The following is a 17,476-nucleotide window of genomic DNA, read 5'->3' on the forward strand; positions in this document are numbered from 1 at the left end:
TTTAGTGGCAGCTTATAATGAACTTTCTTACCATAGAGTCGTATAGTATTAGATCAATAAGTCGAAAAGGTTTCGTCACAGTGTAGATCTAGTTGATTGTGAAACTTTCTGATCTTGTGGCTGTTTTTCCGCATAGTGTAGTGTCGAAATATATCGTGTTGTGCGTAGATAATATTATAATTGAAAAAATGATATTGGAACAAGTAATAACTTGAAAAAGAATAATTTTATGACTAAAGAAGTATATGGTTTCGTTTGTATTACATTATTGCAAGTGAAAATGTCAGATGCATGAATGATTAGAACGTCTTTTCAATTTTAACATTTGAATTACACTAACTAAAGAAAAATATTTCCTTTGCATTTTTTGCAAATAACTGATTTCTTAATTTCCCTAATTTCTTGTGAAAATGGTATATCACGTTCAATATATACGTAAATAATTATAACTTAAGCAACGTTGTGACAATCATTGAAAAAAACAGTTTAATAAAAAATGAGTTCCGTCTGGAAACGATTACAGCGGGTAAACAAGAGAGCTGCGAAATTTCAATTCACTGTGTCATATCATGAAGTTACTTTAGAAACGACAACAAAATGGTGAGTGTTGTATGCTTTTCTTAGTATAACTAAAATGAACTAGTATAATATTTATCACGAGTGATGTCATTTTTATTTTTTAACATATACAGGATATATACACGAGACATTCTATTATTATATAAAACTTTATTAGTTTTAATTGTATTTATATGAAGAAAGAATTTATAATATGCTCTACTGTAGAGAAAAGTATATGTTAATGTTTATGGACACAGATACGTATGTTGTGTGTGTGTGCATATAAAATAATACAAAATGTTATATTTATTCTTGGGACAAGAATAGTAATTAATACAAAATTCTATGCATCATAAAGATGCACATTTTGTATGCAATAACATACATTTTTTCTTTCCAATTTATTTTTACTTGATAGACTATTATTACTAATATTTTTACCTGTACAGCATATTTATGTTGCATATTTTCGCTGTAACGTATAGTTATAATATATACATATGTGTACAGTCTACATATATGCTATTAGAAATTAATTTATGCTATATAAATATATATATATGTATATACACATATGATATGTACATGTACATATTATTACCAGGATTATCTTGTAATATTATTTAGGAAGCCAAACAAACTAAGTATTGTGTGGACAAGACGTAGTAGAAGAGTTAGCTCAGAACCTGTAGATTGGGAACCAAGTTTAAGTGACCCATTAAAAGGTGTCATTAGTTGGGCAGTTCCTGACAATCATACAGTTTCAGTAACTTTGTTTAAAGATCCAAGAACTCATGAATTAGAAGATAAAGATTGGACATTTGTAATTGTAGATGTAAGAAACAATAATTATAAACATTTACAACATAAATATGATTAAAGGAAAAGTTATGTTAATATATTAATGTGTCAACTAGGTTTCTTTCACTGGAAAAAGACGACATGTAGCTGCCACAAATATAAATATGAAAAAGTATGCGACTTTAGAATCTAGTCAACAACAACTTAAGTTAGATTTGAAACCTACATCCAAAAAAATTGTTAGTGCTACATTGGAATGTACTTTATCATGTGTCTTTTTGAGAGAGGGCAAAGCAACGTAAGAAAATATTATCTGATATTTGATTTATCACGAATTAATCTAATGTAATATTTATTATACTTTTCAACCAGGGACGAGGATATGCAGAGTATGGCTAGTTTAATGTCAGTTAACAACAACAGTGATATTGCACCTTTAGATGATTTTGATAATGAAGATATACCAGAGGATGTTGAAGAAGTATCTGTAAAAAATCTTGATGAAATTTTAGATATTTCTGCTCAGCTTGATCTAATGACAAGTAGTCTTACCGAAAGTGAATTACCTAGTACTCCAATAAGTGGTATGATTTAAGTAGATTTACATAAGTACTATATGTATCAATATTTAACGTATGTAATAATTATACTCTACATTTCACAGTGGCAAGTTTATCAAAAGATGATACTACACCTGTAAATGACAGTGGTCACTTTATACATGATGTTAGTTTAACAGGCATTGTTGATTCCTTTAAAGAAAAATCTCCTTTAAAGGATAATATCGCTGTTGAAAACAAGTATGTTAAGTATTATTGCAAAAAACTAAATACAATCAATAAATCTTATAAGATTTTAACATCTCTGATAAATATTTTATTATTATTGCAGCAAAAATATTGAACACAGTACATTAGCAAGATTACCATTGCAACCATTAGAACTAAAAAAAAATGATGTTAATATTCCTAAATTAAAAGAAATTACTCCAGGTCAGGATTTACTAGAATGGTGTAAAGAAATAACAAAAGATTATTCTGGTGTGAAAGTTACTAATCTTACAACTTCTTGGAGAAATGGGATGGCATTTTGTGCAATCGTACATCATTTTAGACCAGATCTTATGTATGTATAACAAATTATAAAAAGTTATGAAGTTTGTAAAGGTTATATGTACCAGATTACCCATTTTAATCTTTAAATGTTTGTAGTTCTGAAAGTATGTTGAATTTGAAAACTTGCTTTCAGGAGATTAAAGAAAAGGGGGGACATTAAAGCATGTAAGTGCAAATTCACGTAGTTGCGGCATCAAGGTCATTTATTGACATATTTATTAACAAATTCAATCACCCCATATGTAGCATGATTTTACTGAAAAATATAAAAATACAATGACGAAATATAATGGACTAGTAATCCCGCAAATGCTCAAATACATTGCTTTGAACATCAATATATGCTTGAAAATGCTTCTTGAAGTTCTCTTGTACATCCATACGCATTTCTAAATTTATGGTTTTAAATGCGTTGGAAATTTTCTCCTTTATATATTCCGTACATATTGACTCTTCCTAACGTACTCGCATAAAAACAAATTCAGCTAAGTTAGATCTGGGTGGCCACTCCAAAAAACCTCCACAACCAATTTAATATCTGGGGAAATATTCATTTAGAAAATTTGACGATCGACATTTAACGATTTCTACTCAGCGTCAAATGTTCAGTGTAAGATGCCTATGCAAGTTCTTACTGACTTTACTTACATTTCATCGTTGTATTATCATATTTTGCAATAAAAACATACAACATATGGAATCATTGACCTCGTCACGTTACGCTCTATTTTTCTATAGAAAAAAAAGTACGATATACCATGTAATACTACCCAACTGTCCTTCAAATGACCTTAGTACTTCTACTAAGTGAATTTACACCTACACGCTTTAGTGTCTCCCTTCACCTCTTTTAATCTCAAAGTTTTTCAATTCATTTCAATTCAACGTACTTTCCAAAATATAAGCATTTATGGATTAAAATGAGCCAACCTGTATATTACAGGGTGGACCAATAACTCTGTTCACGTGAAATATCTCTGTTATTTATATAGATATGGTGCAACTTTATTTACAAAAGTTACATAACGTGACTAATAATTTTTTTTTATAGGTGGAGGGTTTTCAGAGATTCTAAGTCACCTCTATTTTTAATTCTATACTTTTTTATTCCTAGTAGAATAGCGGATGTTTAAACGATTTTCACAGCCTCTAATATAAAGACGTTCGATAATAAATAAAGAAGCAAAACGAGTCTTATATAATAAGCGGTGTTTGAAGTCGTGTCCGTTTGCATCGGCGCAACATTGGAATTGTCGGATTGCTGAAGCTCGCACTTTTGTTATCTTTTCCGGATTGATTGCAGCACATGCTGCAGTGATTCTTTTATTTCATATCTTCTGACATTGTTGACTTTTCCTGGTACACAATATTTGTTAATATTCCCCCAAAAAAAGAAATCAGTGGTGCTCCCCATATTATGCACATACAGTAAGAGCTGCACTCAATAGGATCTTTCCGAATCGATGGATAAGACGTAGTGAGCCAATTTCATGACCAGCTCGTTCGTTTAACATAACACCTCTTGGTTTCTTTCTTTGGGGAACATTCAGAAATATTGTGTACCAGGAAAAGCCAACAACGCCATAAGATATGAAACAAAGAATTGATAACCCGGAAATCAACCCGGAAATGATAACAAGTGTGCAGACTTTAGCAGTCTGACGATTTGAATGTTGCGCCGATGCAAACGGACACCACTTCGAGCACATCTTATGATGTAAACTCCTTATTTTGCTCCTTTAGTTATTGTTGAATGTCTCTGTATTAAAGGTTGTGGAAATCGTCTAAACATCTGTTATTCTACTAGAAATAAAAAAGTATAACATGCTACTTACGAAAATAGAAGTGACTGAAATATTTGAAAATCCTCCATCTACAAAAAAATGATTACTGTCATATTATGGCTGCTTCTGCACCGTACAACCTCTGTAAATAAAGTTTTTCCATATCTATAAAAATAACGGAGATATTCTAGGTAACCGAAGTTATTAATCCCAAAGATCAATGATAATTATAATCATCTTGCAAGATTTTATTCTTGTATAAAATAAAGATATATTAATGATTTTGGCTACATGTCAAAAATTTTATTTTTTTGTTCTCTTTATAGCTGGTTGGTTTGCAATCATTTATTATCTCTAACTTACATGATTATAACTCTTATGAAAGTAGTAAGTGTCTTTTAACGTGTATTTAAATGAAAATTTTGCAGAGACATAGATTCACTATTACCACATGATGTGAAAGGTAACTGTAAAAAGGCATTTGATGCTGGAGAAGTTCTTGGTATACCTAGAGTAATAGAACCAGCTGATATGGATATATTAACTGTACCTGATAAATTAGCTGTGATGACATATTTGTATCAGCTAAGAGCACACTTTACTGGTCATGAATTAGAGGTATTTAACAAATTTAGTACAGATTTTATATTTTTATAATTTAATTTTTTAATCCGTAACCGGTGACGTCCCACTTTTGTCACATAAACAGTGACGTGGAGTCTTAGAGACTCCTCTTAAATAATTCGACATTGTTAAGCCTAAATTTATTTCTAATATACAGGGTGCCCCATGCAACTGGGACAAGCTGTATCTTTAAAATTGTGTCAAGTGGTGCATATTCTAGAATTAAGTTTATGCATTTCTGTGCATCGATGTATGAGAAAAGCGCAATTGCACTTGTTTTTTTGTTTTTGATACACTAGTCGATGCAATCAAAAAATACTAAGGTACTTATGCCTTCAAACTATTACTTCAAAAGATATTGCAGTTTGAAATTTTCTACATTATTTCAGTGTATTAGCAGACGTCATTGCATATTTACGTTATAGCAAATGCTCGAATGGTCCTCCGTTATACTCTAAACATTGTTTCATTCTTTCATTTTGAATATTTCTAACAAAATACGCTGTTGGATGTTTTAAACACTGGCAATAGATCGAGAATACACTTTGTGTTTTAAGTATCCCCATAAAAAGACATCGAGCGGTGTTAGGTCCGATGATCGCGGTGGCCACAGAATTGGACCTTGGGTATCATATTAATTGCCTTGATATCCTTCATTCAAATATCTCGTAGCAACTTGAGAATTATGTGTTTTAAAACACCACATACCTTGGAAATACCTCGAACGGACGTGTGAGGATTATTTTTGATATACACCAGCACTGGTATAACACATTCTTCACTGTGTAAAATTAGTTTTGATACATTCTTCTTTGGTTGACAAAACGGGCTATATTCACGTAAATTAAATTCTAATTTATAAAAGTATGTACATATTAGTTGTATCCGGTTGAGATATGTTTCTTTATTCAGTCTTCTAGCGTCGGAAGCATTCTAATCGCATTTAATAAACGTGATGAACATATCCACTTTTTCACTATTTGCAAGTGCCATGATTTTCTACTATTGAATAAAACGTTACTGACGACAAGGTATCTTACACTGGTTGATATTATCAGTGGATTCATGTTTCTAAACATTATAATCTGTAGTAGAGAAGTACACAACAATACATCAGCGAAAATTTACTGATAGACAGAAATGTAATTAACACTAACCGTACCGACACTTATCCGGGCAAATGACCGGTTACAAAATAATCATATTTCTTCCGAAAGGAATGCAGGTGATTGTCAATTTAATGTAGGAAACAGCCTTTAGATAATAATTATAAAAAAAAAATTACATATTTTTATTTTTAAGAAAATACAGGGGAAAAACAGGTGCATGGTTTTAAATTGAAATTTTAAAACCGGTCATTTGACCTGGCCATGGTACGGTTAGTGTTAAGGAAATTTAAAACTGCAATAACTTTTTAACTAGTAGTTTTAAGGCATAAATAATTTAGTATTTTGTAGAGAGTGAAAAACAGCAACTAGTGTATCTAAAAATATAGGGTTCCATTTAAAAAAATGAGTGCAATTGCACTTTCTTGATGCACCGATGCACAGCATTTAACAATTTACTGACACCGTTTAATATTGTCCTATGGCATTTTTTCCATCTTTAACCATTTTAAAGATACAGCTTGTTCCAGTTGTATGGGACAACACCCTATATGCTGAAGTTGTGAATGGCTTTGTAACATATTTGAAGAGATACTTTTGTATGTTTTGTTCAAAACCACTGAATGTTGTCTTTATGACACAGCATATTATAAAACAAGGTCTAGTGAAAAAAAGGAAAGTATAGGTAGAGAGATGTTTTTGTTATTTATAAGGTATTTAAGAAAATATCAAAAATGTATGGGGTCTTACGTTTAAACGAGAACGGTAGAATATCTTACGAGGGACTGAAGCTATTAAAAAAATATTCGTACAAAAGTTGTTTGGTATAAAGGGGTACCTGATGTGATATAAATAATTTTTATGTGAGTGAAGTATGTAGTGGGGGGCATATTAAAGTCAAGTTAATTTTTTTTAATGGAACCCTGTATTTTTTTCTTCATAATATGGTAGTGTTTGCTAACAAGGGAACTTCGGTAACCCGAAAATTCCGATTCTTTTGAAACTTTGCAGGTTTGTAGGGGACCTTAAGAATAGTATCGGCCAATTTTTTTTTGCCCCTTTTTCGGTTTTTCAGGGTGAAAACAGTCCTTGAATAAAGATAAATGTTACCTTAATTCCCTATATATCTTTAAAACTGTAATAGATATACAAAAATTTTTATAATAAGAATTTAATGGCTTTTTATGCCTTTTATAAGACGATGCTATTAAATAAAAACAGGCATACTTAGGCACACACACATAACTTGGTAACTGATAACGCATCGTTCAAAGTGCAATGAAGACCGCACAAAAAGCATTTATTTGACATATTTTTCAATATGACAGAAAATTCAAAATTTTTCACAATAACGGTGGTGGAAGATTTTTTATTTAAACAAACAATTTTTATTAATTTAATAGCATTATCTTATAAGGCATAAAAAGCCATTAAATTTTTATTATACACATTTTCTTATATCTACTATAGTTTTAAAGATATACAGGGAAATAGGGTAACACTTATCTTCATGCAAGGGCTATTTTCACCTCGAAGAACCGAAAAAGGGCAAAACAAAAGAAGAATTGCCCGATACCTCTCTCGAGGTATCTACAAACTTGCAGAGTTTCACAAAAATCGGAATTTTCGGGTTACCGAAGTTCCCTTGTAAGACAAATTCAACGATGAGTCAGTCACACAAAGTCATTTTGTTTTATGAAAAATCGTAAAGTAGTGAAACATTGAGGAGTCAGGCCAGCATGTATGGCATGCTTGCTCCTAATGCAAATTCTCCACGATTTTACAACATTTCATAAAACGAAATGACTTAATGTTGCACTTCGTTGAATTTGTCTCAACAAACGCTACCATATTATGAATAAAAAAATACAGGGTTCCATTTAAAAAAATTAACTTAGCTTTGATATCTCCCTCACTACTATACTTATATTAGGTTGTGTAAAAAATCCGTTCGCGTCGATGGCGGTTCGCTCTTCTCGGTAATGTTATCTAATATTCTTGCTTATTTTGACTGCAATTAATAAACGTATCTCATTAGGGACAGTTCAGCTTTGCGTTCAATATTAGGCAGTTCTCTTTCAGTATTATTCGAGTCATAAGCGTTTAAAAATGAGCGAACAGAGTATTCATTTTCGGCACCTAATCCTTTTCTATTTTCGAAAGAAGAAAAGTGTTGAAGAAATAAGTAAAAAAATTGGTGACGTGTATGGTCAGTATGCTATTAACAAACGTACCATCCAGAAGTGGATTAAAAGATTCAATAGTGGAGATTTCAACGTGGAAAACAAAAAAACGAAGTGGCAGGCCAAAAGAGATCGATGATGATGGAATTGCAAATTGTATTGAACAAAATCCAAGGTACACAACTAGAGAGATTGCAAACATATTAAATATGTCGCAAAAATTAGTTTCCTTGCATTTGAAAAAGCTTGGAATGACGTTTGGGTCCCACATGAGCTAATGGAAAAGAATTTGCTCGCCCGCATTTCGATTTGGCGATTCATTGCTAAAGCGGTACAAAGATCGCCCTTTTTTAAAATAACTTATCACTGGTGATGAAAAATGGATTGTTTTTGATAATATAAAACGAAGTAAACATTGGTCTAAGCCAGGATACAAACCACTAACAACGTCCAAGGCAAAATGCATATATCTGAATTTTTTAACGAAAAAACACAACAATTTTATGAAAAAGGAATATTTAAGTTACCAAACAGATGGGTAAAGGTCATATACAACAAAATGGTACACATCTCACTGATTAGGTAAATCTGATATTAAAATGACAAAACTTTATATTCTTGTGAAGAAACGAGAACAGACTTTTTACACAACCTAATAGAAAAATTATTTATACCACATAATGTATCCCTTTATATCAAACAACTTTTGTACGAACATAATTTTGATAAATTCAATCCCTCGTGAGATATTCCACCGATCTCGTTTAAACGTAACATCTTGTATAATGGGCTTTGGATATAGTAATAAATAAACAACTTATTTAAAACCTAAAAACAAATATATTAAATATAAGGAAAACTGTAACATATAAAGTTGAACAAGAAAAAACTGAAAAAAACGTTATTCTGTTTCTATAGATTACTTTTTACAAATTTTCTGTGTACACGTTATATAGATTTGTGTTTTACATTTAAAACTCGTATAAGATGTCCTTCTATGTAGCTTTGCTGGATATAAATAACAATATTTGCGTACTTCAAGTTGTTCTTCTGTGATAGTAGCAGCCGAGGATACGCTGTGTAAAATCTCTGAATTCTACAGTAATTTTGATTCATGTAAAAAATTTCATGAAATAAATCCCACTGCACTATACTGCATTAATTATAAAGAAATTGAGTAAAAGTCAATGTAAATGATACGCTCAAAGCTTATGTTAACTGTGGCATGGAGTCTCACAGACTCCGCCATGTTATTAACACAAAAACTGCTGCTCGAATACTGCCACTTATAAGATCCAAATTAACTTTTACTATTTTGAGGAAGGTACTTGAATCCGTGGGGTCGATAATCCATACGTTTAAGCGTTACATAAAAACATAATTCCACAGTACAGTCTTCCAGAATCCACGTTATCGGTTACGGGTTAATGTCAAATATACAGGGTGACCAATTTTAATCTATAAATGCGAATTATTCGTAAACTATCCGCAGTATGAAAAATGGTTCAGAGGCGAATTGAATGGTTTCGAGGAAGACAATTTGGTGTAATTAGTTTTTCTGTAAATGGACGCGTAGAGGTCATGAAGGTGACGATTATGAACGTGAAATACGTTTTCTTCTATGGAATCATATAATTTTTAATGTATTGGTTAATGCAACTCTTTATTTCCAAAAACCATTAGTTTAGGAAATATTTTTGTCGCAATATTGCAAAGTGGTCTAGTACACCTATCTGCACCTACACTTTCTGAATTGACAGTGGGCATTGTTTTTTACAAAATGATAGAAGGGCAATAAAATGAAGTCAATCATATAATTTTATGTGTCATTTTATTAAAGAATTTGTGAAACAGAATATTGAAAGTAAAGTGAATTTATTTAAAATTTAAAATGTTCAAACACATTTACTTGATTGTCAATGTATGCTTGCATGAAATGATATGATTGACTTTGTCTCATTGCCCTCCTATCATTTTGGAAATAACAATGCCCATTGTCAATTCAGAAAATCTAGGTGCAGATAGGTGTACTAGTTAACTCTATGCATCCATCTACAGAAAAACTAATAACACCAGATTAATGCCCCCCTCGAAACCATTTTACTCCTCTCTGAACCATTTTTCATACAACGAGTAGTTCACAAGTAACTCATATTTATAAATTCAAATTGGACACCTTGTATATGTGTGTAAAGCACACAATATACATTTCCATTCATATTTTTGAAGTAGTTTATTTTGTAATATAAAATATTCATTAGAGTCAATAAGACTAATGTATAACTACCGTCAGTAAAAACAAATGATTTAATACAAGGTTTGATCCAATGTATACCAGTGCATTAGCGGGGTATTTGTTCAGTTTGGGCTTAAACAAAAAATTTTTCTCTTTTCCTATGTGTATGTAATGTCTACAGTATGTGTGAAAAATGTTATAACGGCATTCGAAATATTAATAAAATTGTAGAGGTTTGAAGTAGGCTGTGCGCGGTGTTCGCCACTTACGAGTCATTCCACATCAAAACACGAAAATTACAGTCATATTCAATGTTAAAGTTTTGAAAAATTGAATGAAATGAGTCGATACGTCACAATTACAATGTGAATACTTCAGTCTCGTTCAGCATATTAACCCTTGGATGCTGGAACGCAAATGCCGGGTTGATTCTGACTCATGTCAAGATTTTACAAGTGCATTTTGAATTATGATGTATATTACCTTTTTTAATTGATTCTAAAACTAATTTTTATTTTTTATTCATGAAAAAACTGTTTTATTATCATTATAGCGTGTAGAGTGGGAATTCGTAAACTTTTACGAATTACAAGTAAATAATATTTATTCAGTGTTATAGATTGAAATACTTTTACGAATTACAAGTAAATAATATTTATTCAGTGTTATAGATTGTACAGGGTGCAAAAAGAAATGTTTTGTAGGTTTCACAGATGATTAGTTAAGATATGTTAAAAACTATCTTCTGCAAAATTGACCTTGACCTCATTGAGGTAGACCGCATCGGCTATACCATTTCAAATATACTAATTTTTTTATAATGCAAAAATCAAAACACCAAATTATCCGTAATTTGTGCTCGGATGTATAGTATTTATAAACAAATATTCAAAAAAAAATGTATTAAGATTTAGCTAGAAAAATGATTAAAAATGTTATTTTTTAAAATATTATGTAAGCAAATGAATTTTTTTGCAAAATAGTTTACACCATTAAATTCGTCGTTAAAAGATACTAATTTTATCATTTTACACCATTAGTTTATCTCTAGTAGTTCCCGAGATATTCGTCGAAATAAGTTTCGCAGCCTCAACTTTAAGGATGGTTTTCATCTCTTTAACATGGATGATTGCCAATAAAAAAATAATAAATATTTTTATGAGAACTACATTATACTTAAATTTCATCAAAAGTGGTGATTGACATATCGATATGTTCCCTTGTAAGTCAAGGAACAGAAGCAACTTGATTAATATTTTATAATAATACTAGAAGCAGCACTAATAACTGTGGCTACGTATCTTAGAACTCTTCTGCGGTTTGTTTACATTTTCGCCACGATTGTTGTTGTTCTAATACACATCATTTATGTTTACAATGTGGAGCTACATATGAAAAAAATTCATGTAACTGGGGACAAAACTTCAATATCAATTTCTGACGAATCAGTTGCCTTGGGACATGCGGTTCCTTTAAGTGGGTTAGTTACCTTTGAAAGCCCGAAAACAGACCATTTCTTCTAACGCAAATTGTGAAGTGATAAATAATGATAGAATGAACTTTCTTTCTTATTTTTAATCGTTGTTCTATGAGGTTTAAAACAAAAGAAGAAAATTCTAAATACAGTAAATTCTCCACATGTGTCAGTCAGTTTGGATTCTACAAGTGTCAGTATAGATGGTCCTACGCCTAGGTCTGCGTCATTGCTGCGCCTATGTTATCTCGCTCGCTGTCAGTCAAGCGTGTAACGCTACACCACTCGGTTTCTTTTATGAGATTTCACGGCTCGACAATTCATAATAGAAAAAAAAAACTTTTTTTATTTTACTTTTTTTCATCTGAAATTTTTTTTAACATGTTGGTGAGATTTTTCTGATAAAAATGAAATCAAACACGATATAATTTGAACAACATTTACTTATTAACACGTTCACTGTCTGGCGTGACGTATTTAAATTATGTCGTGTTTGATGTCATTTTCATCAGAAAAATCTCATCAATATGTTAAGAAAAATTTCGGGATAAAAAAACGTAAAATTAAAAAAGTTGGTATTAAATCGCTTGGTTGCCTCGACTCACGTTTCATCCTTATCTTTTATTACCCGGCCTTGTCTACGTTCGGCAAACTACAAAGGCGGGCGCGAGGCTCGAAAGCGTAGTCCTTGACTCTACAAGTGTCAGGTTTAGCTTCCTTGTGGACTGACATTTGTGGAGAATTTACTGTATCTGTAAGTACATAAAAGTTTTGAGTGAAAACGTAAAGGCGTGTACGCGGTGCACCGTTTGCTGGTGAACATTGTTCCGGATAGGTGAATTATCTGAGATGTAAAACGAAAGGGTTTTATATATCCGTGAGACAGTCTCTATGATGTGTCGGAAGCAGAATTTCAGAAAAAAAAATAATACAGTTTTTATTTTGGTAAATACGATTTTATCTTTTCTTTGCACACAGAATATTTTTTATCTTTGTTTTTATGATTTATCTCGAAATTCCGCTCCTGACACATCGTAGGGAATGATTTTGTGCATCTCTCTTTAAATTTTCATTCAAACGGTGGAGCGGTTTTTCAGATTTTATGTTCACCGTCTTGAAAAACGTAGATCGTGGGAAATCATGTTTAAAGTTTGACATACAGTTTTATCGTACTTGTTAGGGTGTACTCGAGCCCTGAATATTGCACTACGTGCCGTCTATAGTTTTCTTGAAGGACCACCCAAAGGTTGATAACGGTTTTGGGACCGTAGTAATGAGTGACGCTTCTGACTGTCTTGTCTCTCTAATCTCTCTTCTGTTCCTCCTCTAAAAACCCTGTCCGGTCCCAGCACTCCCGTTTCCCTTTCCTCGTGTCCTCCCTTCCATTGCGCCCTTGGCGTGTGTCTTTTCTGGAAGGAGAACTGGGTTCTTCTCGAGAGAAAGTGGGAGAGATGGGGGTGACTAACTGTTCACCGTTAGGAAAAAAACCTTGGACTTGGTGACGTCGTCTTTCGCCAGGTCACCGCTTGGGTCTTCGGGGTTTTTGACATGGCCTTGTTACCGAGTCCTAAATTCTATGAACTAGCGAAACATGATTAAAAAGGTGAAAAAGGGAAAAACTAATTTTGTCACATACCATCCTAATGCTGGTGCACAGATGGTACGCGCATTCAACAAAGTTCTCAAAGATAACTGCCTGCCTGCTCCATGTCATAAACCTCGGCAAGCTAAACTCTAACAGTACTTTACGCGTTAATAATTGCTATTTACGGGTTTCGATCGATACCAGGCTCATATATTACACCTTCTCTCGACTGATTAAGATCTTCTATGGCTTTTCTTTTTCTTCTAGTCTCGATTCTGCCTTCTTTTGTCGAAAGTGAGGCACGGCGATCGGCGGCCCTTACGTGGATGTTGTTCCACGTTTCGCACCATTCCAGGGTGCTTGGGCCAATTAAAATCATCAGTTCTTTTAAAATTTTCAATACGCTCGATGCTCCGTCGTTATAAGTACACATCGCAAAATATGCTGCAATATTAATTATTTCGGTCTTTGGTGCGATTTTTCAAACCTTTCGTTCAAGAGTTCAAACTTTCATTCTGATTTTGAGAAAATTCTATTTTACTCAGCTCTTCATAAGCAGGTTTTATTGATGCCTCGACATCAGGTTGAAGAGGTGGTTTATGCACGCTCTCACATTTTTGGCTGGCATTTCGTAAATTTTCAGAATTTCAGAGCCTGGTTGGGTTTAAAATACGCGCAAAAGATGATACAGCTATCGGAATATGCAAAACTTCAAAAATCGAATTTTTGAAGATTTTAAAGGTGTCTAACCCCCTTAAGACTTGTGGTCTCTTTTATGAATAGAATACAATACGATTAAATAAAAAATTTGATTTTAAATTTAAAGGTTAAGGTGAATTTTGCGGAAAGATTTTTTTAACATATCTTAGCCAATCAGAGAATGTAGAATCGTCTGTGAAAGCCACGACACAACATTTCTTTACACCGTGTACATAAAACTGAATTATTTTTTACTATATGTTTATTGCAAATATATTTTTAACAAGCATCGCACATATTTGTTATTATTGTCAATGAAAATATAACACAAAACGTTTTCTATTTTGCAAATATGATGTACTCTGATTTTATACTTTTTATAACATAAAATGCATAAAAAGATATTGCTAAAGCTTCAAACTTTACTATGTGCTGTGCGAATATGTCTTCTTACTTGGAAGTATGGAAGAATACTGCATCGTTAACTGCAAAGTAAATAATTAGAACTTACGACATGTTAACTCACCATTGGTTAGCCAATACTTAGAATACAATAATTTATTTATCGAGGGACTGTTAATTTTCATTTGTATTGTTATGCCTATATCAAATGTAAAATACATCATATTCATATTTGCAAGAACCAAAATGAAGTAATTGATTATAATTTTTACTTATTTGTAATTATAAACTAAAGAGCTTCAATTTGTGTTTGAAAGGTAAACATAGTTAACGGGTTAAAGATAATGCTTTCAAACCTGTATATAAAGTTTTACTTATTATTAACAAATGTAACAATAATCGATGTTAAAATTTTAAATGTCAATCTGTCTAGTCACCGCTATATCTGTCAGTCTGAATTTGGTATAGTTTAACATAATGCAATAAATTTCAATAATGTGTTTAATTTATAATTGAAAAATTACTGAAAATGTCGTTTCTGATCTCGCAGACAAATTCTTACTCGGCGAATTAAAGAAGTATGAACCAATGATGTGTTCAAATTCTTCACTTCCTCGAACGCCTGATATTATCTTAGCCTTATGGAATCGTCTTATACAATAACGAACCTATGATATTGTCTTTTAATTGAAAACGATTTTGATTATCTTCAGAATAGTGGAGTCACATTAAAGAAATAGTTTATTCTAAAGTAAACGAATATTCAAATTCTTATTCTATATTTTCGACTTACTTTTCATGAGGAATCATCTGTTTTCTGGTTGCACCATTATAAACATTATTTGCTTTTCAATGCTCCCGAAATTTGTTCATTTTGTTAAAAACCCGTGTTACAAAGCAAAGTTCATGAAATCGAATGGTATGTTTTCAAATTGATCCAAACGTGAAAACAGCCTCAGAATCGGCATTTAAACTTTAACCCTTATAGTGCCGACCGAAAGAATCGTACCTAAGCGAAGAATACCGAACCAATTTGATGTAATTTGGTAAGGTTTGAGAAAAAAATCATAAAAAAAAAGTAAGTAATTTACAAAATTCAAAAAGGAATATATTACGAAATAAAGGGAGAATAAATTAATGCCAATTGTATTTCAATATCTGTTGAAAATCATACTAATAATACTTATTCAAAATCATTAGGAAAAATGGAAAAATCAGTATTCTTTTATAAACAGTATTTACAAATAAAAAGAATCATCGTTTGGTCATAGTTTGATGCAGAACACGTAGTATAAAGCATAAATACTGCATTTTCAATTATTTGTAACAAAATTTCTAGTATCAAAACACAAAACTAAATGATAATCCCATAATGCGCAGCAAGCGTCAGCAGGATTACATACCTGCTACAAAACAAGTGATTCGTGTAGCTAGCATAAAATCACTGAAATACAATTCAAATATTATTATAAACATTTACAGTTATTCGGCTATTGAAAATGTATAATATGTACTTATTATTACTCACAAATAATTTATTCAGCATTGATGGTTACTAATCGAGTTATAATTTTGCCTTCAGTATTCATTCGAAACAAGATGTATGCATTCAGTACGTACCATCCTTGAATAAATTGAAAAAACTACTTTTTTCCAAAATTTGAGTTCTTCTCTCGTCCAAATAAGTATAAAGCATCATATCCAATACGTCGACACCTCTTTTTTTTTTGTTACGCGGGGGAAATCTTCCAAAGACACCCCGCCACCCCCCGGGGGGAGGGAGGCGGGGTAGTGTGGGATTCTTACCCACTAAAACCCCCGCGGTGGTCCTCGTCGGGCGCGCTGAGGAGAGCCGCGGGAACTTTGTATGACGTCCGCAGCTCTCCCCGGAGGAGGTCAACACCACCGCCCCCTCCCCATTGCTCCGCCCGTAGGCTCGGCAGCGCCAGGGGACCACGCTCGGTGTCGCCCCTTCCCTGGGGAGCCGCCTGGAGAGCCGCTTCGCGACCCCTGTTTCCTCTAGTCCGGAAGGCGGGGATCTCGCCTCCCCGCCCCCCGATTCCTCCTCCTAGAGGGGTGGTTGGTTGCTTCCCTCTCTCTCTCGGCGGCCTCCTTCCGGATCATGACCTGTTCACAGAAGGAGGCCACCGCTTCCCAGGACCCCGCGCCCGTCAACATGGCCCTGACTATGGCCGGCGGCGAGAGGGCCCGGCCTATCTCTCCCACCAGGACTCGACGCTCCACCTCCCACGCGAAACACTCCGCGAGGGTGTGTTGCGCCGAGTCCTGGCGTCCTTCCTCGCAGTGGTGGCATCCGTGGTCCATCTCCTTTCTGATCCGGGCCAGGTACTCCCCGAAACATCCGTGTCCAGTGAGCACCTGGGTGACCCGGTATGTGAGCCGTCCCTTGCCGCGGTCTACACATTCGTCGAAAGAAGGGTGAACCACCCCCACGGCGCGCTCTCCTGCCATCCCTGACAAGTGGTCTTTCCACTTGGCCAGCGCGCCCCGTCGGGACTGGCGCCTCAGCACCCCGACCTCTGACGCCGACGGGATCGCCCCGCCCCGGCGGACGTTGACACCTCCTATAAATTTATTGGACGAGAGAAGAACTCTCAAATTTTGGAAAAAAGTAGTTTTTTCAATTTTTTAAAAATTTATTTATTTATTTATTCAACCATTTAAAACGTTTTATAAATTTATTTTGAGACAGAGTTCTGTCGCGATGCGAATAGTAAGGCGCCATCGCATACGCAACGATATATCGTCGTTGGCACTTTTCGCAAGTGTTGCTAACAACGATATATCGTTGTTCGGCACTATAAGGGTTAACATCGATTATTGTTGCATTTGTTAATAATAAATCAAAGTTTGTATGCATACTTGAAAAGAGCATTTCTTACATA

The 17,476-nt window shown here is 33.6% G+C and overlaps 1 protein-coding gene across 1 annotated transcript in view; it reads left to right on the forward strand.

Annotated features, from left to right (window-relative positions):
* Nucleotides 1-353: 353 nt before the first annotated feature.
* Nucleotides 354-17,476, forward strand: part of LOC108577110 (EH domain-binding protein 1) — a 42,995-nt gene continuing 25,872 nt past the window's right edge. Inside the window, 7 exon segments of the mRNA XM_017940211.1 lie at nucleotides 354-600; nucleotides 1,189-1,396; nucleotides 1,479-1,660; nucleotides 1,735-1,946; nucleotides 2,027-2,162; nucleotides 2,254-2,487; nucleotides 4,690-4,879. Of these exon segments, the coding sequence (XP_017795700.1) occupies nucleotides 497-600; nucleotides 1,189-1,396; nucleotides 1,479-1,660; nucleotides 1,735-1,946; nucleotides 2,027-2,162; nucleotides 2,254-2,487; nucleotides 4,690-4,879 (1,266 nt within the window). The 5' untranslated portion in view covers nucleotides 354-496.

This window comes from Habropoda laboriosa, unplaced genomic scaffold (genome assembly GCF_001263275.1).
Source record: "Habropoda laboriosa isolate 0110345459 unplaced genomic scaffold, ASM126327v1 scaffold589, whole genome shotgun sequence".
Lineage (NCBI taxonomy): Eukaryota > Metazoa > Arthropoda > Insecta > Hymenoptera > Apidae > Habropoda > Habropoda laboriosa.